General features: G+C 35.5%; 1 protein-coding gene across 3 annotated transcripts; it reads left to right on the top strand.

The window, feature by feature from the left end:
* The first annotated feature begins 748 nt into the window (after positions 1-748).
* cops5 (COP9 signalosome subunit 5) lies at positions 749-24,217 on the top strand. 3 transcript variants are annotated; one of them, XM_039754603.1, is made up of 9 exons: positions 749-826; positions 1,140-1,326; positions 6,794-7,028; positions 10,002-10,130; positions 11,786-11,851; positions 14,214-14,299; positions 14,459-14,570; positions 18,412-18,560; positions 23,800-24,217. In XM_039754603.1, the coding sequence occupies exons 2-9, from the start codon at positions 1,190-1,192 to the stop codon at positions 23,888-23,890; spliced, it is 1,005 nt and encodes a 334-aa protein (XP_039610537.1). In that variant the 5' UTR covers positions 749-826; positions 1,140-1,189; the 3' UTR covers positions 23,891-24,217. The 3 variants fall into 3 exon arrangements, with proteins under 3 accessions (XP_039610537.1, XP_039610536.1, XP_039610538.1); XM_039754602.1 differs by lacking the exon at positions 749-826 and adding an exon at positions 833-1,013; XM_039754604.1 differs by lacking the exon at positions 749-826 and adding an exon at positions 1,033-1,050.
* Positions 24,218-26,157: the final 1,940 nt, after the last annotated feature.

The following is a 26,157-nucleotide window of genomic DNA, read 5'->3' as shown; positions in this document are numbered from 1 at the left end:
TCTTTAATGTCTGTCCATATATATATAAATGTCACTGAAACAAAATGTAGTGTGTGTATATATAATGTTTCAGTGACATTTGGTATCATCCCCAAGAATAAGTTATATAATATGACAGGCCTGGACTTATTTTAATTTAGTTTAAATTTATGTTACCTAACACACATCAGATATTGCAAATATTAAATGTTATAGTATTGGTAGAGTATATAACACATATCTCTATGGAAATCATGTTTTAGGCCTAGGATATTAGTATTTATGTTGAAAAGTACAAAAAGCTAAGCCCAATTAGCACATGTAAGTGTGTAAACACAATTTCTGTCTTGTATGCATCTACAGATATTATGAAAATGCTTACCAAAGTTAAGCTGATCTTGGCTAATTTGTTCTACAGTTTCTTCTTTGCCATTCTTCAGTGTACAATGGTGATTATTATTATGCTGGAATACGATTTGAGATTTCTTCACAAATTATTTCAAACAAAGTGGAATTTAAAATGTTTTTTGTGTGATTAAAATCAAATTAAAACGCTTATATAACTCCTATATCATCCAGTTACAGGTGTTGTAAAAACTAGTTAGTTTAAGAGTGAATACTGGTGCTTGCGTGTTGATTTGTGAAAAACAGCGGACTGTGAAATGAACACATTTTTGAATTTGAATTGCGTTTTCGCAAGAGGAGAACGAAGTGATTATAATCCCAGCTGTGGTGGCTCGCCGGTCTGTTATCCGGAAACTTGTCAACTTGTCACATAGCGGCTCGCATTGTCCACAGCCACCCATCAGAGGGCGCGCGCCCGTCTACGACGCAGTTATCGTGGAAGGTCGGCACCATTAAGAAATACAAAGCTATAAACTATATTCACATTTTATTCATAACATAATATATTTATTTCTTTAAAACGTATTGCCAAAGATAGATATTTAACGAATGTGTCTTCGAGGGATTTTGGGGAAAAAAACGCGACCGTATCTTTGGCTTTAGTTCCACCCCCAGTTCTATTTTACTTGGTAGGTGCCAAGTAATGGCTGAGATGATGTAGTTTGAGTGAGAGCGTTAACGATTTAGCGATTTTCTTACCAAATAGAGGGAATAATTATTATAATTTCAGCCGATATTCTTTCTTCTGTACATAGGTGCCGACAGGCTGTGTCGTTCTAATAAGGCCAAAGACGCAGTGTGTGCAATGGCCGGTGCCGGCATGGCCCAGAAGACCTGGGAGCTCACTAACAACATGCAGGAAGTTCAGAGTATTGATGAAATTTACAAATATGACAAGAAACAACAGCAAGAAATCTTGGCAGCGAAACCTTGGACAAAAGAGTAAGTAATGATAGCCTGCGTGTCGGAAGGGTTTTATACATACAAGGTAGGCTGTGTGAGACGAAACAGGCTCTTAGTCATTCGATTTTTTACTTGCATTGCCAAACAGCAGGATACTGTTGCCGTTGACGTTTGGCACTGTGTGTTATTAACCCTTCATCACATGTAACCGTACGGTAGACAGACCAAGTGAGCAACCTGTGTTTTACACACATTAATGTCATCACAACGCTACTTCGTGTTCATTCAATTCCGATCGCGTTTAGTCAAATTTACGATCGCACATAGCCGTGGAGGAGACTAAAATAAAAGACAAGCAGAACGTACAAATTCCACACGGGTCGGGATTTTATTCCAGTCTCCTATAGCGGAGAGCTACCAGTGCCGGTCAAAGCTCACCAGAGAGACACACCTCGAAACCTGGGCTTTGAAGCTACACGTCTCTGTCTCGCGGGTCCAGTGTCTGTGTGGATTTTGTAAACTTCGGGTGCCCTCTTGGGTTTCCATCACTTATCCTCCAGGGGTCATGCGAAATAAAAATCTAATTTAGCCTGTTCAAATTCAGTGTGCCCTAGGTACCTGGCACCCTGTCCAGGGTTGGTTCTGGCTTGAACCCACTGCTGCTGAGAAGCTCAGGAAGCCTCCGACCATAAATTGGATTAGGCAAGAAACGAATGGTTTTGAAGCATCTCCCTCAATACTTTCTGCGCTGGCAATTTCTTTAAGTTCTTCTTGTTGGGAAGACGTTAGAAAGTGATGATTGATGTGTAAATTTAACATGAAGGAATGGAAAGGGATTGCCTGGTAAATTACTGTTCTGCTGATTTTAGATTTAAGTTCAGTACATTACATATTCACTTTTTAACTCTCTTGTTCTCATATATATATATATATACACACACACACAATACAGGAGGATTAACGGCCCTCAAATGAAAGTCTATTTAAAGATAAAGAGTTATTGATACTTGTTATGTTTTCTAAATAGTTATTTCTTTCAGTCTTTTTACATTTGGTGGCTCATATAGAGCAAGCTGAAGATTGGCCTGTGGGGACTGTGGAAGGTAAAACTTTTAAAGTGTTTTTATTTAAAAAGGGAAAAACCATGAAATAATACATGAAATTTGTCACATGAAATAATAAGTAGCAAGCAAAATAAATAAATTTCTAGACATAAATACTGTATATAGGTGAGAGAAAACACAACATAGACATATTTAGAAAACATTCTTATATACAGTATAACATTACTTGTGTAAAAATGCTCGTTGACCTTTCTTTGACGAGAAGTGGCTTTTATCATTACTCTGATGTCATCATGTCCACAGACCCTTGAAAATGCCGTGTTGAGTTGTCCATGAGAAAAATCCAGTACAATCCAAAAATTGTGACTTTTTAAAAATGTTTGCCCTTGAGCTTTTATTAATGGTTAAATCAAAAGCTTGGCAAATCAGAAATGGCCTTATTTTAATTTTAAAAGGCATTGTTTGGTCTTAAGTAGCCAGACTCATGTGAGGTTAAAAAAAACAAAACAAAACCTCATTGCAATGAAAGACCTCAATTTCAAGTGTGTTTTGAAAGAGTTTCATTAAGGTGATTAGTAAGGTGATGACATTGCCTAGTCGGAGCTGGGAGGTCTTTAGGCCCTTTTTTCTCCTCCATTTAGGCTTGTTAGTTGTTTTTCTTTTTCTTTAGAGACTTGCATCATGATACTATACAAGGATGCTACTCTCCTACTTGATATTTATCTGTTTCAAAAATTGTTTAGGTTCAGTTTTTTTTCTTTGTTAATTATTCTTTAATATTAATGCCTAATCTTATTTGTTTTTCTTTCTTCCAACTTTATCTTTGTCATAATATAAAAGACTAGTTGTATGAAAATGTGCTATATAAATAAACATTATTGTTGCTATGAAGGTGTCAAAGAATTCATAAATTCAATGGAGAAGTTATGTTTATTTTTGTGTTTAGAAAAATTACTAACTTTATTGAAGCATGTCTCCAACCCCCCCACCTTCTGTCAGCTCGCATATGGATAGATAGATACTTTATTAATCCCAAGGGGAAATTCACATACTCCAGCAGCAGCATACTTCATAAAAAAACAATATTAAATTAAAGAGTGATAAAAATGCAGATAAAATGGACAATAACTTTGTATGATGTAAACGTTTACCCCCGGGTGGAATTGAAGAGTCGCATAGTGTGGGGGAGTAATGATCTCCTCAGTCTGTCGCTGAAGCTGCTCCTCTGTCTGCAGATGATCCTGTTCAGTGGATGCAGTGGATTCTCCATGATTGACAGGAGCCTGTTTAATGTCAAAGCAGTTATTGTTCTTTGGACTTAGGATGATGTTGCTTTTCTTTGTCGCATAATGGACCTCTGCAGTTTACTTGATGCTCAGTAGATGTTGCTGCATTTATTCTTCTTTCTGCTGTGTTACTTGGTTTGGCCATTACTTTTCTGCAATAAACTAAAGACCACAGATCACGTTGCCGAGTTTACCATTACCTCAGATTTGTTTTATTTTGCAGATCAGGCCATAAGTTTAAGATTAAGACCAAGATGAAGATTCTATCCCTAGTAGTTTGTGAAAAATCGCATGACAAATGGACAGACCTTAGCATTTTATGAGTGTGAATATATACTGTGTGTGTATATATAAGTATATATACGTGTATAAATATCTATATATCTATTTAATTAGCCATCCCCTGCGGCTTTTCCTGAGAGTAGTGAAACAGGACAGTGAGGAGGGCCCTGCCCGCAGCTGCTGTCTCTGATTAGTGCGAATATATTGCTCCTGCAAGGAAACTATGATTCTTCGCTTGATGAGAAAAGTCACAAAATCAACCGAAATCCATCCATCCATCCAACATTCCATCCATTATCCAACCCGCTATATCCTAACTACAGGGTCACGGGGGTCTGCTGGAGCCAATCATTAATTTATACAAAGAATGCAACGTAACCATCCAAGTAATGCACAGTGTCGGTTTTTAAGAAGGATATTTGCTATGGAGACCTTTTTGTAGTGTGGCAGGAGCAAAGGTGTAGGTATAACAGTGTTTTCCAACCGTTTTAATGTTGTGGCACACTTTTTGTAACTCCAAGTCCCACGGCACACCATGATTCTACCAACCACGAAAGAATGAACACTATACACTAAACTGTCTGAAAGGATGGTACAGTGAGCAGTGAAAAAAGCAGCTCGGAGATTGCTGTTAGCAAACACAGCACTTATTGAGCACTTGAGGAGCATGTCTCTCTCAGGTCAGGACCCAGGGGCACTACTCTGTTATTTCCATGGCACACTAGTTGAAAAATACTTGTTTAGAGTATCGAGTTGTTGACTGCGAAGAACAATTAAGTTTAGTATTTATGGAGTTTTAACACAAATTTGAATGTATTCCCATTTAAGAGATGCTTATTCTTTCAATTAAATTAAGTCTTCAGCAGTGCATTCAATGTCAACAGTTTTGATTGTTTAATTTTTACTTTGATACGCCTGGGTCTCATATGCTATGCCAATTTGATAATTAATACTTTGGCCTCATTTTCTTACTGCTTTCTTTTCAACTTTCCTTTTAGGAAAACATTCAAATTCAGTTTGTACTTGCTCAAGTAGAATTTTGTTAAAAGTTTAGGTTTAAGGTCATGGTTTAAATTTAAATGATGCCGTTAATTTCTTTTGAATTCCTTTGTGTTGATTCCACATTAATTTTGCGATTCAGTGTGTATTTGCTTCATGATGTATGCATTAATTTTATAATTACATGTTTTAATATTAGATGTGATTAATCACAAGTAATTGCATAATTTATGCGATTCGTTTTTTTAATTGATTCCCAGCCCTTATATAATATAAAAATGTGTATTAGATTAGATAAACTTTTATTTATCCCAATTAGAAATTCAAAATATAAATACTTTATATATTGATGTAATAAGTGATTTATGTTCCACCACTGATTTTCATTAAATATGTTCAGCTTTATGCAGCTTTGCAGTTATACTTTTATAGCAAGGGTGGGCATGTTTTTCATTCTCCTGGATTCCCAAGAGATGTCACGTTTTTGTGCAGCCAGTTTCTTAATTTGATGTCAGTTTTTACCGTTAACTGACAGTCTCATTTAATTAGATGACTAGTTTAGGGATTCTTCTCAGTGTGCATCTGAATAAAAAAAAATCAACACAATTTTATTTGGCCAGGAGTAGATTCATATGCTTCATTTTTTTGTTCTTTAAATAATTTATGTCTTGGTGAGAACTGTCTTTTAATATTTGCACCTTATTTTATCCTGACATCTGCACAAAAAACAAATTATTTTGTCAGGAGAGTAGAGAAATTGATATTATGAGAGAGGTAGTGTAGATGGGGAAGGAAAAAAAAAAAAGAACACACATCAGTTTTCTTACCTTAGCCCGTTATATAAATGTGCCTGCACAATGCTGGCTACTTCTAGTAGTTTTAAATCAAAGTCCATTTCACAGTCACAATTCACTGTGCATATTTACACTTCAACTATAGGAAATGTAGATCAATTTTTATTGGAAGTAAGTTTATTTACAAGGAATCAGATGCCCATTAAAAATTATGAGCAAAACACAATCAAATCTCTATTCATTTGGCTTTCCTTGAAAAAGCCATTTTCATCTAGTGGCTAATTGTGCTACATTGGGGCAAATGAAGTGTTTGCTCTCTTTCTGTCTGTCTATCCGTGCTCTCTTTCTGTCTGTCTATCCGTGAGTGAGTACACCAGCCACATTTTGGGTATCTTAGTGGTGTGTAAATGAAGGAAACCTATGTCTTTGTCCCAAATATTATGGAGGGCGCTGTAACTGGTATGATATGATTGGTGAAGCTCCTTTGATTTTTCAGCCTATTGATATGTACTCTTCCACCTTCTGCAGTTTTGTGTTTTTAGCTCGCTCTTGTTATTTCAGCATTGTGCTTCTAGATAATGGCCTTAGTCCTCTTTGTTCACTCACTTTGATGGCCCCTACATCTGTGTATAGGGAAACAGTGATTTACATGTATAAGGCAGTCTAACATACAGAGACACAGTCTGCTGTGTACTGATCTTGTGACTTTTTGTTAGCGTTCGTTTGCTCTTCTTCAGACCCTCCCTGGTAACTTCTAATTCTTAATTAATATTAGTTAACAAAAACTTTGAATAATAGATTCTGTGATAAGGAAAGAAAGAGTGCCTTCGTTTATTTTCAGTAACGTATTCCATATGACGTTGTTATCACCTTCTGTTTGAAATAATGAATATATCCATAAAGGAGGATTTCACAGATGCAAAAATCCAAACGATGTATGTGGATTAGCTTTGATAGGAACTCCAATTATTTGGGTTATGCCTCCCAGATTCAAACAAGGTACATTCATTTGACAGTTGATTTCCTACTTTTGTATAGCAGTTAGTGAAAATGTATAATAATGATTTCTCTTTTACTAAAGCCACCACTACTTCAAATACTGCAAGATCTCTGCACTAGCCCTTCTGAAGATGGTGATGCACGCTAGATCAGGTGGCAACCTTGAAGTGATGGGACTCATGCTGGGCAAGGTGGATGGGGAAACTATGATAATTATGGACAGCTTTGCCCTACCAGTGGAAGGAACAGAGACTCGAGTCAATGCCCAGGCAGCAGCTTACGAGTATATGGCAGCATATATAGAAAATGCGAAACAGGTGTGTTACTCTTACTTTTTGCAGATTTTTACGTTGGTATAACCATCATCTCGAATGTCCTACTCTGTTGCACATATATGCCCTGATTTTAATGCCACAGAGACCATAAAATATCTTGCTGTCTTATTAGTACATCTAGCCTGCATATAGCAGAACTAGTATGATGTTTTTCTTATTACATTTCTTCTTTATGGAAAATGTTTGTAAATTTTAGAAAGATTTTGAGTTATACAGCTGGTAAAGGGTTCCTGGACATTTTCCACATTGTATCAGAGAATCTCTCAGAAGAGTGAGATCCCATTGTAGGCTGACAGTCTCAGGCTGCTAGTTCTAAGCAGAGTTTTATTTTCAATTCATTTTACTATTATGGTCTGAATAACCATACATTGAAACACATCAGACCATAGAAGTGCTTGGGGTCTGAGAGCACCTGTCTGATGTTTCTAGATCTCCAATTAAAGAGCTTAATGTTTATTTGTAAATGAACACAAAAATATTAAACTAGATAAACTTTATTAATCTCATGGGGAAGTTCAGGTGCAGGTAATGCAGCCAATCGATAAGTAAATAAATAAAAATAAACTTAATGATTACATCGGGTGGAAGCATTGAGTTGCCTGATAGCAGTGGGCAGAAAAGACCCTCAGAGATGTTTCTTAAACACGTAGCTAAAAGTGCTTCAAGAGAGCCCCTCCTGGAGAGGGTTTTTCATGATGGCATCCGATTTTGTCATCATCCTCTTTTCCACAAAAGCTTCAAGAATAAACATTACTTGTACAGATGTTTGAATATCATGCTTTATCTTTCCATTACCAAAGGTTTTACTAGTTTCAAAGTTTCACTTCACTAATTTATTAATTGAAACTAATTCTTCTGTTCCGTTGGACTCCAAGGTTAATGTGATTTTTTTTTTTTTTGGTTTCTGCATTCAATAACCCTAAATGAATCATCTTTTCTAAAGGAATTAGCAAACATGTAGTATACTGGCTGACAAAGTAAATTTTCCTAAAGTTTATTTATGGCTTTATTCAAGTACCATGTTAGTATTTAGCACACAGTTGTAATTTAACAGCTCTTCTTTAGAACACATTTTTGCACATACAGTTAGGTCCATAAATATTAGGACAGAGACAACTTTTTCTAATTTTGGTTCTGTACATTACCACAATGAATTTTAAATGAAACAACTCTGATGCAGTTGAAGTGCAGACTTTCAGCTTTAATTCAGTGGGTTGAACAAAAAGATTGCATAAAAATGTGAGGCAACTAAAGCATTTTTTAACACAATCCCTTCATTTCAGGGGCTCAAAAGTAATTGGACAAATTAAATAACTGGAAATAAAATGTTCATTTCTAATACTTGGTTGAAAACCCTTTGCTGGCAATGACAGCCTGAAGTCTTGAACTCACTGACATCACCTGATGCTGGGTTTCCTCCTTTTTAATGCTCTGCCAGGCCTTTACTGCAGCGGCTTTCAGTTGCTGTTTGTGGGCCTTTCTGTCTGAAGTTTAATCTTCAACAAGTGAAATGCATGCTCAATTGGGTTAAGATCAGGTGACTGACTTGGCCATTCAGGAATTTTTCACTTCTTTGCTTTAATTAACTCCTAGGTTGCTTTGGCTATATGTTTCGGGTCATTGTCCATCTGTATTGTGAAACGCTGCCCAATCAACTTGACTGCATTTAGCTGGATTTGAGCAGACAGTCTGTCTCTGAACATCTCAGAATTAATTCGGCTGCTTCTGTCCTGTGTCACATCATCAATAAACACTAGTGTCCCAGTGCCACTGGCAGCCATGCACACCCAAGCCATTACACTGCCTCCACCGTGTTTTACAGATGATGTGGTATGCTTTGGATAATGAGCTGTTCCACGCCTTCTCCATACTTTTTTCTTGCCATCATTCTGGTAGAGGTTGATCTTGGTTTCATCTGTCCAAAGAATGTTTTTCCACAACTGTGCTGGCTTTTTTAGATGTTCTTTAACAAAGTCCAATCTAGCCTTTCTATTCTTGAGGCTTGTGAGTGGCTTGCACCTTGCAGTGCACCCTCTGTATTTACTTTCATGCAGTCTTTTCTTTATGGTAGACTTGGATATCGAAACGCCTTCCCCCTGGAGAGTGTTGTTCACTTGGTTGTCTGTTGTGAAGGGGTTTCTCTTCACCATGGAAATGATTCTGCGATCATCCACCACTGTTGTCTTCTGTGGACGTCCAGGTCTTTTTGCGTTGCTGAGTTCACCAGTGCTTGCTTTCTTTCTCAGGATGTACCAAACTGTAGATTTTGTCACTCGTAATATTGTTGCAATTTCTCAGATGGGTTTTTTTTGTTTTCGCAGCTTAAGGATGGCTTCTTTCACCTGCATGGAGAGCTCCTTTGACAGCATGTTGTCTGTTCACAGCAAAATCTTCCACATGCAAGCACCACACCTCAAATCAACTCCAGGCCTTTTATCTGCTTAATTGATAATGACATAACGATGGACTTGCCCACACCTGCCCATGAAATAGCCTTGGAGTCAATTGTCCAATTACTTTTGAGCCCCTAAAATGAAGGGATTGTGTTAAAAAAATGCTTTAGTTGCCTCACATTTTGGTGCAATTGTTTTGTTCAACCCACTGAATTAAAGCTGAAAGTCTGCAATTAACTGCATCAGAGTTGTTTCATTTAAAATTCATTGTGGTAATGTACAGAAGCAAAATTAGAAAAAAGTTGTCTCTGTCCAAATATTTATGGACCTTACTGTACATATACTGTATGTTGCTTTTCTTTAAAATTTAAAAGCAAGGCAACAAATTGTCAATAAGAATGTTATTCCCAGAAATTCTGCACATAGAATCAGTCTTTGTGCTGGAGCATACAAGATTATATTAATACATAGATTTTCTGTATATGTTTATCTTACAAACTGAATTGTAGGGAAGACGCAAGATTGTTTTTTTTCTAACATTTATTTATGTTTTTAAATAAAGGTAGGGCGCCTTGAAAATGCCATTGGGTGGTATCATAGTCACCCTGGCTATGGCTGCTGGCTCTCAGGGATTGATGTTAGCACACAGATGCTTAATCAGCAGTTTCAGGAGCCTTTTGTTGCAGTTGTTGTAAGTATAGTGATTTTTCATAACTGAAGCTGCTTCTGAATTGTTAATTTATATTATACTTACTTTTTAATGTAGGTTGTCTTACACAAAGTTATATTTAATGATCCTATGTAATCATATTTCATGATGGTTAAGTTTTCACTCATCACTACCACTTAACTTTTTTATAATGTATAGTTAGATTATACACCTTATTTTAGTATTTGTATAAATTTAACTGATTATGTACAGTGATTTGTTGAAGTGGGGACACGTACTTGAAACACAGTGTACCCATAGTACAGTCTATCTGTGATATTTAAAATGAATAAACGTGTAATAAGTTAAAGGATAAGTTCAGCATTTTTCAAGTCAAAGTTATTTCTTCACTAATATGGTATATATGCATTTACCATGCAACAATTTATGTGGTTAAGCGTTTTCTATACATTTAAAAAAAATAAATAAGAACAAGATGCTTGTACTAGCATCTTACAATGGAAGCCATGGCGCACTACTAAAAAAACCTACTGAATACGTCCATTTTTCATGCCAAGAACGTTGTTGAGCATTGATCAAGCATCTTCAGATTGCGCACATAATACATGACATTTTCAAATAAAATAACATGAATATTATGAGATTCGGCCATATTCCAGAAGACCAGCTGTGTGCGCTACTTCAGCGCTCATAATCTTCCTCAACAACCTTTGACCTGGACCATGGTTTCCTCTCAAAAGACAGTCACACAAAGCGTTTTCTGTCACATGTTTGATATTGTCTTGATTTACTTCCATATTTATGTGAGAACTCCTCTCACGAAGGCTACTACCATCACACAAGCAAATAGAAAATGCATCTTTACCTCAGGAAAAATAGTATTATGGATATGTGGCAAAATGATTATTTCCAGATCCCTTTTTGTTGATACAAACATGCATTGGAAGCACAGAAGGCATGTTTTCTTATATCGGAACATTTGCTGCTTAAACGTGGGCACAAAGTTTTGAGGCTTTTATTTTCCATTGGTGCCCTCTGCCTCATGGCTTCTATTACAAAACACAAAGACAAGCAATGTTCTTCTTAAATAAAAAAAATAAATAAAAAAAAAAAAAGAAAAAGAACACTTTTGCACGGCAAATGCATATATACATTTGTGAAGAAATAGCTTCTACTTGAGAATCTTTCTTGCATGTTGCATGGTTTTAACGGTGACCTAGAAAGTTCATATAAAAAGAGAGCAACCTTAATTTATTGGATTGTAGCAGTGTACACATGGAAAAAGCTACAAGAAGTGAGTGGGGTCTATGTGGACAGTAGGAATATACAGAAATAACAATTAAAAATACCTGTCTGTCTTTAGTAATTTTGTTAGCAAAGCAGGCAGGAAAGCATCTAACAAATTTAGGCCTGAAGTCTGTAGGAATCCAGTCTCTCATGTGCTAATTTTTTCATTAACTCTTGGTAACTAAATTAACAAAAATCTCCTGTCTTCACCATTAAACTGAAATCCGGAAATAAGTTCAGAGTCAGATTTGAGGTAAACTTGAAAAAAATATTCTGAGATAACATGAAATTATTACTATCATCGGTAATCTAAAACGGATACTTTTGTTTTTACCATTGTTTGCATTATTTCACCAATGAGAATAATATAACACTGTTTATTTTTTAAGATTGATCCAACAAGGACCATATCAGCTGGAAAAGTGAACCTTGGGGCATTTAGAACATATCCAAAGGTAATGAGATTTGCTTTTTGGTCTTGTTCTTTACATTTATTTAGCATGTGACTCTTTATTTATTAAGTTACTTATTAATATATGTAATAGCTGGTGCACTAAAATTCTAAAAGCTTAGTGATATCCATAAGAACTTTTTATATTATAGCTGTGACTTCTGCCACTGTCATTTAATGGACAACAAATACAGTACTATTTCTGGGCCGTCTCTTATGCCCTGTATTTTTAGAAGGGCCCTAATATCTTCACGTTTGGATCTCTCTCTGCGGCCATGTAAGTAAGAGGAGATCAAAGACCTTTTTTTGACAAAGTGAATTGACCTTCTAATTCTCCATTAATTTGACTTGCGTACCTCATTCTTTCAAGGGAATATGATGATACCGTATTTTCTTAAACACCTGGATTTATTGCATCATGATCTCTATCCTTCTGTTTGAAGGGTAGTTTATTTTTGACCACCTTTTGTGAATCATGTTTCCCTTAATGAGAAGGCATATTGGAGTGGACCTTTTCACAAGCATCTCTGAGCTGCCATCACTACTTCTACTGCTACTTCTTTGCTAAACCAATATTTTTGGCTCTGGGCATGTGTCCTCGCACTGTTTTTCCGCTAAATGAATTACTGGAGATGTCTGAGCATGATTAATACGGAAATTGAATTAAATATAACAATTACTACTCACAGTATTACTATTTCTTTATATGCTGATAAATTGAAGTGCTTCCCTAACTTTCCATTTCATTATATATTAATTTTAAATGCAAATTCCCCTTTATATAATGTTGGATGTCCACTACAACAACAACAACATGTATTAATATAGCACATTTTCATACAAAAAAGTAGTTCAAAGTGCTTTACATAATGAAGAAAAATAAAAGACAAAATAAGAAATTAAAATAAGTCAACATTAATTAACATAGAATCAGTAAGGTCCGATGGCCAGGGAGGACAGAAAAAAACAAAAAAACTCCAGACGGCTGGAGAAAAAAAAATAAAATCTGCAGGTGTTCCAGGCCACGAGACCGCCCAGTCCCCTCTGGGCATTCTACCTAACATAAAAGAAACAGTCCTCTTTGTAGTTAGGGTTCTCACGGACGCTCTTGATGATGATGATGATGATGGTCATGCAGACTTCTGGCTCTTAAACCATCACTGTTGGAACATCACGGTGCAAAAGACACCGGAAAAAGAAACAGAAGAGAGAGTAGGGGTTAGTACAGATTTTAGAGCCAAAAATTGAGGAGCACTTCCACTAGTGTTCAGTAGTACACGGCAAATACCAATGTCATCTGCAACAGTGACGAGAAATCTTCAGGATGCTTGCTTTAGAAGCAGAGTTCCATAGAAAAAGCCTTATCTGAAACTGGCAAACGCAAAGAAAAGGTGAAATGGGTAAAAGGTTCGAGTCACCCAAAAATCCACCAGTGGCTGTGAGATTTTTTTTTTTTTGCTCATTCTAACACTTTTATTTTTACTGTTGCTCAGGACATTTGTTTCCCAAACTACAGATGCTGATGTACTTATCCTGTTATGTACTTGTGCATCTGGACCTTTTCCTTCTTTGTCTATTCTGGTTAGATCTACTTTGTCCTCTTATGTCAAAGCAGCAGTGGACATCTTTGTATGAAATCTTCTGTTTCCGGGAAAATCTGTCACATGGAAGAACTTCTGTTTTGCAAAATAATAAGAGATTGACATGTTTCTTGAGTAAGGAGCTTCATTTGGTCCAATTGTGAACCCAGAATTGATATTTAGGATTGCCAGTATATTGCAACCCAAGGAAAACAACTTGTTTGCTTTACTCAAACAGAAACATATGTTTCAGTTGTGCTAACACAATTGAAGGTTTCTCTAATAACCAATTAGCATTTAAACAGTATTAATTACAATTACCATTTGGACACTGAAGGAATGGCTACTGGAAATGGGACTTTGCAGTTATATGTGAATTAGAAATTAAAAGTAGTAATTTCAAGCAGTTATAGCCATTTGCAACCTTAGTAATGTCTTGGCTATATTTTTAAATCATTGTGAGCATTGCTAATACAAGTTACAAACTATGAGACATATCCAGGTTTATCTGTTTTTAAAGCTCATGCGTGTACTTGTCAATTGAAGAATTATGTAAAATACAGAATAGGTGGCTGGTTTAAAAACGTTTACCTGTTTATTTTATGTATAGTTTGTCCAATACTTTGTGCTCCAATGTAAAGTGATATGTACACAACACTTATCAAATATTTTTGATTTAATAAGAAAGTCATATTTCTGTTAGCCTTGTCAGCTACTTTGTTGATATACATTCGTTCTTGCATACTATTCTGTAAGAAATGTAATTTAAGGTATTGATTCTTTTAGGGCTATAAACCTCCAGATGAAGGTCCTTCAGAATATCAGACTATTCCCCTCAATAAGATAGAAGATTTTGGGGTGCACTGCAAACAGTAAGTGACTGATTATTTTATAGTATAGTCTGTAAAATGCATGCCTGTTGCTTTTTCATGTTGTTCCTTATTGCCAGTGTTATGTGAATGTAAGAATGTTAATCATACGGATGTATTTTTGTTTTTTTTTTTTTTTTTGTTGCTAATGGGGACTATCAGGTATTATGCCTTGGAAGTGTCATATTTCAAGTCTTCACTTGATCGTAAGCTCCTAGAACTTTTGTGGAATAAATATTGGGTGAATACTCTTAGCTCCTCAAGTTTGCTAACTGTAAGTATTTTTTCTGTATTTGGAGGTTACTACAAGCCTGTAAGTGAGAAATTACTGCAGTATTTATTGTATTTACATTTTTGTAATTTGTATATGTTTCAACAGAATAGTCTCTTCAGATTTCTTGTGGCATTGGCCAAGGTAAAAAAACAATATTTAATGTACTGAAATGGCCAGCCATATACAGAGCCTTTCACAATTATTGGCAACCCTGGTTAAGATGGCACACATGATTTTTCATGTAAAAAATGTATTTCTTAATGTGGGATTTTTTTTCCCAGTGAATAAATGTACTTCAGTTAAAGGTTGGATGTTTTTCTCTTTTGTATTGTGAACCTATATATTTTGGGGAAAAAAAAGAATTTATTAGAAGCCAAAGAACACATCTTAACCAGGGGTGCCAATAATTGTGTATAGTAGTTTCTCATTTTAGGAATGTAACAATTGCTTTGACAGGGATATTTTAGCTTCACCCCTAATATACTGTACAACCACCTTGTAGCTATTTGACAGCTTTGAGGTAAATGTGACTCGAGTGCATGCATAATGTTAAAAATGTTGCCAATTGTGTTAAGTAAAATGAGAAAGGGAAAGCCTGATGTAGGTAATATTGTAAAGGTAGACTTTTTTCTGATAGAGATTCAAACATTAAGTGTTTGCATGAAACCTAAACGTTTTCAGCATTTTTGTGTAATTAGAAGTTAAAGTTGCATTTTTCAATGTAAGTGAAAAAGTGAAAAGCAGCGAGCTAAAAGAAAAGACGAGTGTGTATCTGTTTTTAAAGGAGAAGAAAGATACATGGGTGTTCTGAAGCAAACTTTGCAAATACAAGAGAATTGCCAATCTGCTCTTCTGGCAGCAATAAACACTTCAAGTAATAAATAATAATAATAATACATTTTATTTATATAGCACCTTTCTCATGCTCAAGGCACTTACAGAATATAAGAAAGAACGGCAGGGTATACAGTATATAGCATTGTACAAACCAAATAAATAAATAAAGAAGATTAAGACAGTAAATTCAGAGAAAGCCTAACGGACAACATAATTGATGGTCTAGCACACACACATACAGGTTACATGAGCATCTTGACAGAGAGGTAAACTGAGAGAAGAGGAATGAAGTCAAGTAGAGCTAAAAGCCTTCCTGAAACAGATGAGTTTTGAGTTGTTTTTTAAAAGAATTCATGGAGTCAGCTGACCTGATTAATTTCGGTAGGTCATTCCAGAGTCTGGGCACTCGCTATACAGCTGAAGGCCTTGTCACCCATGGAGTGTAGATTAGTGTGGGGTACAATAAGATTGTCAGAATCAGAGGACCTTACTGGGCGGGCAGGCACATAATGATGGAGAAGGTCACTGATGTAGTTTGGTGCGAGGTTATTTAAGGCTTTGTAGGTTATTAGTAAGATTTTATATTCAATTCTGTGAGACACAGGGAGCCAGTGAAGATGGAGCAGGATGGGTGTGATGTGCTCGCTGCTGCTGGTTTGTGTAAGGACTCTTGCAGCCGAGCTTTGAATAAGCTGGAGCTGTGATATAAGATTAGAAGGGGCACCTGCCAGCAGCGAGTCAGAGTAATCGATGTGGGATGTGATAAAAGCATGGACAAGTTTCTCAGCATTAGAAAAGGAGAGGAAGAAGTGAACACGGAATATGTTACGGAGGTGGAAGTACGAATGTTTCTTAATGTGGGCAGAATAAGAAAGGAAGGAATCAAAAATGACACCAAGATTCTTTGCAGTAGAGGCAGGTCTGATGAGATCACCGCCAAGATGGACTGGGAAGGAGCTGATTTTATTAAGTTGCATTTTAGTCCCAATTTGCAGGAGTTCAGTTTTGTTGCAGTTTAATTTCAAAGAGTTCTGCTTCATCCAGGTTTTAATTTCACTAAGGCAGGTTGTGAGCTGAGAAAGTTCTGATGAATTTCCACTTTTAACATTGAAGTAGAGTTGAGTATCATCTGCATAAAAATGATAGCCCAGTCCATAGCTATGAATCATATGGCCAACCTTTCTAGTACATATTTTTGTTGTTTTAGAATTTAAGTAGTCAAAATCAGTATTAAGAGTATTTTATTTAAATATAGTGTAACTTTGATTTTTATGGAACAGATTAATGTGTATTGACTCTTCATATATCTGACAACAGTTTTACATATGTCCCCATTTAATTTGATTCTCACTAATTTTAATAATTCCCATATCTCTTCTTCACACACTTTTTCTGAGGCATAAACATTCACATGCCATTGCTGTGATTTAGATTGTTAGGCAGCAATACATATAATGTGCAGCTTAAATTGAGTAGTATTATCTTAATAACACCTTAACCTATACGCACAAATGCATTTTTAGTATCATCCCCACCCCTCCACACTAGACAGCACCCAGAATTCAACAGTAGCTTACACAAGCAATAAACACCTGACAAATGTGTTTAGAACAATACGTCTGTAATAATTATGGCCAGAATTGTAGTGCAGAAAATGTGGCAGTGATGCTGTTTGTTTAAATGCAGCAAAAAATTACTTTTCATTTTCTTACAAGAATTCATCTGGATAAAGTGGGTATAAAGGGTAGAAAGTGTAGCTCTGTAGAACTTTGTTTCATTGTAAATCTGCCATTTCCTAATACCCATTACACAATTACATTTAGGACCAACCTTTCTAGTACACTTTTTTGTTGTTTTAGAATTTCAGGCCATCCATAATTAAATTTTCCTAACTTTTCTCCTCATTTGCAGAAGATGTAAAATGGAAATACATTTTTGTAGTGTTCTGTTGGACTTGAATAATTATAAAGCATGAAACAAAGATACAAGCTTACTATGTCTTATTTTAATTTATTCGTGCATTCCTTTTTAATATTTGTATTTTACAATCTAGTTATATTTTATTTTATGTGAAATTGATTTTGTTAAGTAAAATTTGCCTCACTAAAAATAGTGATCGTAGTAGTAGTACTAAATGGTTGGTACTTTATTCACAAAATGTGAGACTGCACATATTATAAAACAGCATATTCAAGACATGGATCAATACTTGAGTACATTTTTGGCCTGACAATAAATGTATTTGGTACAATTTAAGACTTTTTTTTATGTTTTAAACTGCAGGAACCAGCATGGTATTGTTTACATTTATAAAAATCCTTCACTTAAAAACTCAGCTTCCTATAAAAAGTAATCCATCCATGATCCAACCCGCTATATCTTAACTACAGGGTCACGGGGGTCTGCTGGAGCCAATCCTAGCCAACACAGGACGCAAGGCAGGAAACAAACCCCGGGCAGGGCGCCAACCCAGCGCAGATAAAAAATAATGTATACCTTAGTTGTTGAAAAATACTGAATGTATCCTTTAAGATTGTACACATATTGTCCTATCCAGAAGTAGTTCCTGCCTTGTGGTGGAAGTTACAAGAACCTGTAATTGAAGTAGCTTGCTTAGAAAATATATGAATGTAAAAAATTATAATGTTAAAAGTACAAAAATTGTAATTAACATTTAAAATTAATGACTGACCCACTTTTAAACCAAAAAAAAAAATGCTTACAGCAGCCAAACACATACTTCCTAGTGTATTGCAAGAATGCTAAGAATTAAAACCTTACTTATTACAGAAAGATGGAAAATGATTTTTCAGAGCCCATTAGGGTATGGTCAGACAAATAATAATTTAAAATGGTACTTCATTTTCAATCCATCAACCATATTTTAGACTTATTCTGTATACTGTATTTTAATGGTGTTTAATATTTTTGTGTAAACATATGTAGGGATAGTAACATATGCTCAGGTCATGTTGACTGTTTCTCATTCTTACTCCTCTTCTAGAACTCTGATTACACTACAGGGCAAGTATGTGACTTGTCAGAGAAGCTGGAGCAATCAGAAGCACAACTTGGACGAGGCAGCTTTATGTTAGGCCTAGACACTCATGATAGGAAGTCTGAAGACAAGCTAGCGAAGGCAACAAGAGACAGGTAAGAACAAGCTAAACACAAAAGCAGTGTAAATTGAAATTAAGGAAAAAAATCCATACATGTATTCAGTTTAAAGGGTATTTAATCTTGAATGTCCTAGAATCGAGCTGTGCACATTTACATCACATTACACCCCTACTTCAGAATCTGAAAATTTCTGAACTCTGAAACACATCTAGTCTGAAGGATTTAAGATAAAGAATTGTGGACCTATAATAGTTTTCACTAGAAAAATATTGACTCAAATAGAAGTGGTTGGCACTCTTTGAAATATAAATATATTCAAATATTTATTGAAGTTTAAATAACACAAACAGTTTTCAAACAATTTTAAAGACTGTAATAACTGTAAAAATGGTACCCCACCACAAAATTTACTTGTTTATAAAGAACAAAATGCCACACAAAAACCTAGCAGCCAAAATGCCAGACTCCACTGAGGCAGGGATTAAGAAGCAGGAGGGAGGGGAATGATGGCAACCACTGGCCAGTCCAGCTCCACAAAATTTTCACTAAAGCAGGCCATTTTGTAATACATGAAGCAGATGACTCATTGATCACAGCCGCTGGGAGTTCTAGGAGAGTAAGATTGAAAGAGGAGGCTTGCCAAGATGCATAGTACTCCACGCAGAAATAGATTTCCAGCAAATATCTAAAGATATCTTTGCAACCTATTGTGGTTAGACAAAACAGCCTTTGCTGGACTGAAGTGAGACAGACAAGAAGTCCAGTAAGAGAAAAATCTGAGGAAGGGGAAGGATGTTAATATGAAAAGCAGTCTAAAAAAATTAAAATTAGATGACCACAAAGCCAAGACTTGGGGACAATCCCAAAACATATGCAAAAAAATACCTGTGCTGCTCGCCTGGCAGAAGGAAGAATAGGGATCAGTGAACAGGCCCATGGGAAAACTCTTTCAGGGAGTAAACTAACTGCAATGAACAATAAAAATAAATTTTAATGTTTCAGTTGTATGAACAAAGCATAAGGACAGTCAGATAAATATATTAAAGTTGATACAATTGAAATTGAAAGACAAGGTACATACAGACTCCCTACTTAAGACACAAAAATGCACATCATTAAGAAATATTTCATTTATAACCTCAGATGCTAACTAAATAACTTAGTATGTGAAAATTGCCAAGTTTTTGTTGGTGTGGATTTATTTTTTACGTTTTTTTTAATGATTGCAACAGAATATTTTTTTTTCTAAACAAAGAAAATAATGTTAAAATGAGCTTTATTAATATGTAATGTTTTTTCATTTACCTGCCAGATACAGAGCCAACATACAAAACTGCTACATTAAACACCTCTCCAGACTCATCTGCTTGACAAAATATATACACGTACATTTCTTGTCAGGTTTCATTACTGTGTTCTTTGGCTATGCGTACCAGAAGATGGCAGTGCAGCTTATCTTTACCACCTTCCTTTCAAAATACTTAATGAAATAGAGTATGTTAGTACTCCATTACTGAATTTCAAATACATTTTATATTTGCAAAGTTGTTTCCAAGTGTGGCTCTGTACTACAGCGTCCATATGAGCAACCATTTTATATTAAAAAAATAAATAAATAAATAAATTTTCAGTACACCTCTAGATGAAATGTTGATGTGTGAAAGCAGTGTGGTTCCAATGAGAGCAAATATTTGCCCAAAAACACAGTAAGCTATTTTTTTTGCATGGAATATATATATATATATATATATATATATATATATATATATATATATATATATATATATATATATATATATACACACACACACACATACATACATACATACATACATACATACATACATACATACATACATACATACATACAGTATACATATACACAGAAAAGTTAAAGTTCACACAAGGGAAAGTTTATTACAGGTTTGTAGCGTCATTATTGTACAGAGTGAAGGGAATATTTGCAGTGCTGATAAGCAGTGCTGATCATTGTGAGCTTTTTGCCACTTTCAGAGCCATTATTAGTGAATATAACCAACTTATCTTAAAATGTCTGTCTTCCTTACCCGAGAAATCTCAAATAGAAAAGTAAACAACAACAACATTTATTTATATAGCACATTTTCATACAAAAAAAATGTAGCTCAAAGTGCTTTACAAAATGAAGAATAGAAAAATAGAAGACACAGTAACAAATAAAAATAAGTCAACATTAATTAACATAGAATAAGTAAGGTCCGATGGCCAGGGTGGACAGAAAAAACAAACAAAAAAAAAAACTCCCGACTTTGTTTGCAGACAAACCAAGCTTTTCTTCCACAGTTCATCTGTTATGAGGCAATTTTTAAGGTGTTCAATCGAAAAAGTGGATTTAGATAATGGATAGATAACAATGTAGAGGTCTGGTTAAAGAAAGTTACATATTTAAGCAAAATGTCAGTCATAGGATCCCACAATATTGTGGAATTGTGAATTTCCCCTTGGGATTAATAAAGTATCTATCTCTATCTCTATCTCTCTATCAATTGCTTCTCATCTAAGAAATGTAAATTGGAACATTTAGACCTAAATGCAAAGGGGTACATTTGTCACAAACCCTGTACAACAACCCTTTTATAATGCATGATGGAGGCAACATCATGGTATGGGGATATTTCTTATCGGTAAGAACAGCAGCTATTAGAATAAAACATAAATGCAGCAAAGTAAAAAATTGTTAAGGAAAACCTGATGCTGTCAGCTTGACAACAGAAACGCTGAGAAGGATATTCATCTGTCATCATCTCAGTGACCCAAGGCACAGAGCCATAGCTACACTAGAGTGCCTAAGAAACTAAAACAGTGCTTAAACACTTCTAAATTTGAAATGTGGAAAATACAATTCAGTTGGTTTATTTCAAAAGGTGATGTGTGTGGCTGAATGTATGTGTGAATGTGTCTTTACTTGGAAGTTAGGCACATAAATTAAGCACCGTTGTTGTTCTTTTTAGATGTGGACATAGCAACAGAAAGATCTGAGAGAAAGTTCTTTACTTGTCATGCATATTTAAGTATCAGTAGACCATCTACTTTAAATCCATCCTGCTAATGGCTGCAGCTTTATACATAGTTAGTTTCTCTCCTAATTGTTTCTTACAAAAAGACAAGTATTTAAAATTAGCATTCAGATATGGGCTGTGAATTCTCCAAGAGTCTAGAAGTCAAATTTCTTTAGCGTTAAAAACTGTGCAGTAAAAGCAGGATAATTCCTACACAGAACCCAAATTTTAGTTTTTTGCCAACTGTGTGTTAGGGTAATTGGTCATTCTAGGTTTACTCTGTATGAGTGAATTAACGTACATGTGTGAGTGCGCAGTCTGACTGATTGGCACCCTGTCCACGGCGTTTCTTCTTTGTGGCTAATGCTGTTATGATAGACGCTGACTTGTGCAACTCTGAACTTGATAGTGGGTGATAGAATGTTTGCACGGGTAGAAAATATTTATCCTGTACTCTCAAAACTTTTCCTTGCATCAGTATATATAGATTATATTATTTAGTGTCAAAAATATTGACTGCTTTTACAGCAGTGGCACACATATTGAATTGTTAATTTGCAGACATACTGGTATAAATGAACAAGAACAGTACTTATTGCGCAGGAGGACCACTGGTTTCACTTTTTAAAAATACAAAAACCTGAAACACTAAGAGTATGCCCCATGTCTGTATTTGCCATTTTTCCCAGTTGAGTATGTTACAGGAAACAGTGGGACCTGAAGAACTGTGCACTTTTAACAGGAACCAGAAAGGTATCTAGTGACAGTAGTGTCCTTTTTGAGAGGATAAGAAACCATGCACATGCATACGCACAGTACACCCACTGTACTGTGACAGTCTGTGCTACTTAAAAAGGATAGGAAGATCTCTGCTGAACTTTATTAATGGTTGCAAAAAACTAAAACAGAAAAAATATCATGATCACAGGATATAAAATCTAACCATATTAGCAATCACATGAGCAGAAGAGTTGTCAGCATTGAAGCAGTGGGAGATGGGATTCAAACCCTGGCCTAATGACTTTCTGTGCAGTTATCATGTTCTCCCCGTGTTTTCATGGAGTTTTCCTTTGGGTGCTCCCGTTTTTTCCTCCTACATCTGAAAATATATTCGTGTCAAGTTGTTTGGTGACTCTACGTTGGCCCGACATGAGTGAGCACAGATGTGAGAACTTGAGTATGCCTTGCAGTGCAGTGGCTATCCACCCAGCGATGGCTCCTGCTTTGTACCCAGTACTGCCAAGATAGGCTCTGGCGCCTCACGACACTGAATTTGATTAACAGGTACAATGAATTCATCAATGAATTAATTGTCATGTTTCATTCTATTTAATATTATTTGTGGTTTGTGTCTGCTTTGTCAGCTCTCTTCCATAACTGGTAAATTATCACTGCAAAGAGAACTGATGGTATGTGAGTGCCTTCCGATTAAATTGGAATTATTAAAAGAAAGCAGTTCCTGACGTCATTTCAGTATTTTATGTTTTCTCTATGTATTAAAAAGCAGATCCTTCTGATGTGACATCTGTTTAGACACCATTGTTTTACCAGGTCATTATGAAAAAGTCTGCACTTCCATGTTGCTAACATATGGTTGCTGTTAGTTGGCAGTGTCTATTAGTGTTACTGAGCAGTCTGAGAATTTCAGTACTAGGATTAATTTAGCATTTTTGGTGTGGAAGTGGCTACATTGGGTCTGTTTCTTAGAGCAACATTCAGCTAGACTATAGATAATGATTTAATTTTAGAAAATCCAAAATTTGTAGCCAGTAAGTTTTAATTTTAAAAGCACATAACAAATTAGAAAGAAAAGCCCAGATTAAGATATTTAAAAAGAATCAAATTATTGATTACCATACAATATGTCGTGTTTTGAAAGCTGAACATTTCAAAAGTTGCATATGAGCAAAGCAGATTTATAACCTGCTATAAAATACAATAGTATGTACAGGGCAGACTGCATAATTGCTGGATGGTTATTAATATTAAGATTAGATTTCATTTGTATAAAGCATGAAATACAGTGTAACAAAATACAGTAAAGAGAAAAAGCCAGTTTGGTCTCAGGCCAACAAATAGCCTTTCGTTTTTACAAAGCACATTGATTCATTCAACACAGTCTTATTATGAGAAACAAAATATCCATTAAGTACAGCACTTTTGATAATGTCTTTTATTGAGCTGTTCCATTTCTTAAATACGATATTTGACATTCACTTTACCTTTGTTTGTAGCTGCAAGACCACCATAGAAGCTATCCATGGATTGATGTCTCAGGTTATCAAGGATAAACTCTTCAATCAAATTAATACGTCATCTACCTAATACTGTGACATGAAAAGCTGGACGGGCTGGAAAACATCAGCTTTTTGTGCTAAAAATATTGTTTTAGGTTTAATTGAATACAGCAAGGAAGAACCTTAAGGCTGGAATTCAATGTTATTGTGCTGTTTAAAGTAGTTGAGGTGAAGCATTTTATTCTTGCTACTACACCACATTTTAAGTTTGTGCTTAGACATATACTTCAGCCAACTGCTGTAAAATAGTTTTTTTTTTTTTTATAAATAAATCCAGTTGATAATGAGAAGATTTGGGCCATCTCAGATAGTTCAGAAATGGAAGGTCTTGAATAAAAATAAGTGTTTACATGTGTTTAATGGACTATTCGTATTCATTTACCTTCATTCTTTTGTTCTTAGATGTTGTCCTGGAAAATGAATCTTCCTCTTCTAAAGTTTTGAGTTTTGGGTGGTAGATGTTTTGGTTTACATTCGGACAAAGGCGCTCTGCTCATCATAGTGACGAATGGGGTTTTAAAGCGAGACAGGCACAGGCACAGGCACAGGTGCAGATGATGTATAATTCTGTAAATAGTGGAGACAAGGAAAAATGAATGCAGGAAATAGTCATTCTTAACGAACAGAAACACACACTTTGGAATCCTATAAATTCATTTACTTAAAGGAGAGAAACAAAATGTAAGTCATAACCCAAAATTAAAAATTCCTCAATAACCACTATAACATGTCATATGACATGTGCTACAACAACCTACCGGAATACTGTGTAATAAAAGAATGTACATAAATACAGTAGTATTCAAAACAATCTGGTTGGCTCACAAAACCTTTTATTCCTATTATTACAAATTAGGAATTGCTTGGTTTAACCAGGAGTGTACCTTATTCACTTTACATGACTAGCAATCCATGGTATAAAGTTTTGTTCAATAACCTTTAGTAAAAGAAGTGATAAATTACCATTTAATTCCCATTGCAAATATTGACTTTAATGTTGCAATTTCTCCAGTGATCACTGCAAACCTTTTGGAATTTGTGAAGCTAAGAGAAGTTTACTGTACACTTGTACATATCATGAAGTACAATGTATTTTATGTGTGTGTGTGTGTGTGTACCTTAGTCATATAAGGTATAGTATATACAGAAGGACCTGCTTGCAGAGCTGGATGCAGGTAAACATCATACCTGGGAAGGAGCAATTACAGGTTAAGGGCCTTGCTGAAGAGCTCAACCACGTGGAATTACTTCTGGCATTTACGGGATTCCAACCAGCAAACTTCCAATTGTCGGTGCAGATCCCTAGCCTAAGAGCCACCACTCGACCTAGGGTTAAAGAACATGACAGTGAAATAATCCACACAACATTGTTGCCCCAAACCTGTGTGGGAGATGTCGGTCAAGCACCTAAAATAATATTTTTCACCACCAACATCCAAATGCCTAATAATGGACTTCTTCATGAGTTAGTTATTGGTGCAACATGCCTACGGTGTAGTTCTAGACACGTGTGGAGTCTTTGCTAAAATGCAGAGAGGCTGTTCTGGTGGCTTCTTGTGTCTGAATGTCCTAGTGAAAACAATTAGGATTTTCATTTTTGTAAGTTTATTGGTGTATATTATGTATACATAAAATATAAAAGACATAGTCAAAAAGTTCTTAGACTCCGCATTTATTACTGTAATGTGAAATTCTTTTTTCGTAATGTTCTGGTTGGTTGGAGTGTCCTTTTGGAATCATAACTTGTGGGCCCAGATGATGATGACATTAGGGTTGACTTTTTAGATCCTCACCCACTTCTCACTGGGAACAGTTTTGTTCGGTTCAGTTCAGAGTTAGGGAACAAACATTGTCTGTATGTAAAGGCTTTCAGTCATTATTACCAGACATGTTCCAAAGGACATTTACACTTTGGCAGAAATTTCTCAAATGCACAATCATTGATCCTTTCAATTGTTTTCTTTCACCTTAGCAACCATTTTACCATTGCATATTGTCCTGAACATGAGTCATGTTTGATTACATTTAAGCTATCTTGAAAATGTTTTATCCACTGATAAATGAAAGCCTTATTCAATTAATCATCACCAAAAGCAGTTTTTAATCCTTCAGTATTTTTGTCCTGCTGTTCCTATTTTTTTTTTTCACAAAACATGATTCATACACTGTATTCTTCTTTTCTATACATTTTTATCATGACAGAGGCAACTTCTGCATCAGAAATGAGACCTGAGCAATAGTCTTATTTCTGTTAAAACTGGCATACAAAATAAACTGTATTAAAAAAAATATGAG

The sequence above is a fragment of the Polypterus senegalus genome, chromosome 5, assembly GCF_016835505.1.
Source record: "Polypterus senegalus isolate Bchr_013 chromosome 5, ASM1683550v1, whole genome shotgun sequence".
Taxonomy (NCBI): domain Eukaryota; kingdom Metazoa; phylum Chordata; class Cladistia; order Polypteriformes; family Polypteridae; genus Polypterus; species Polypterus senegalus.
The sequence above is the reverse complement of the archived record's forward strand: the minus strand, read 5'-3'. Positions and strand labels throughout refer to the sequence as shown.

Coding starts and splice junctions, on each gene's coding strand:
- cops5 (XM_039754603.1), top strand. CDS start 1,190: ATGGCCGGTGCCGGCATGGCCCAGAAGACCTGGGAGCTCACTAACAAC. Junction 7,029..10,001: donor ATATAGAAAATGCGAAACAG/GTGTGTTACTCT, acceptor TTTTAAATAAAG/GTAGGGCGCCTTGAAAATGC. Junction 10,131..11,785: donor AGCCTTTTGTTGCAGTTGTT/GTAAGTATAGTG, acceptor TTATTTTTTAAG/ATTGATCCAACAAGGACCAT.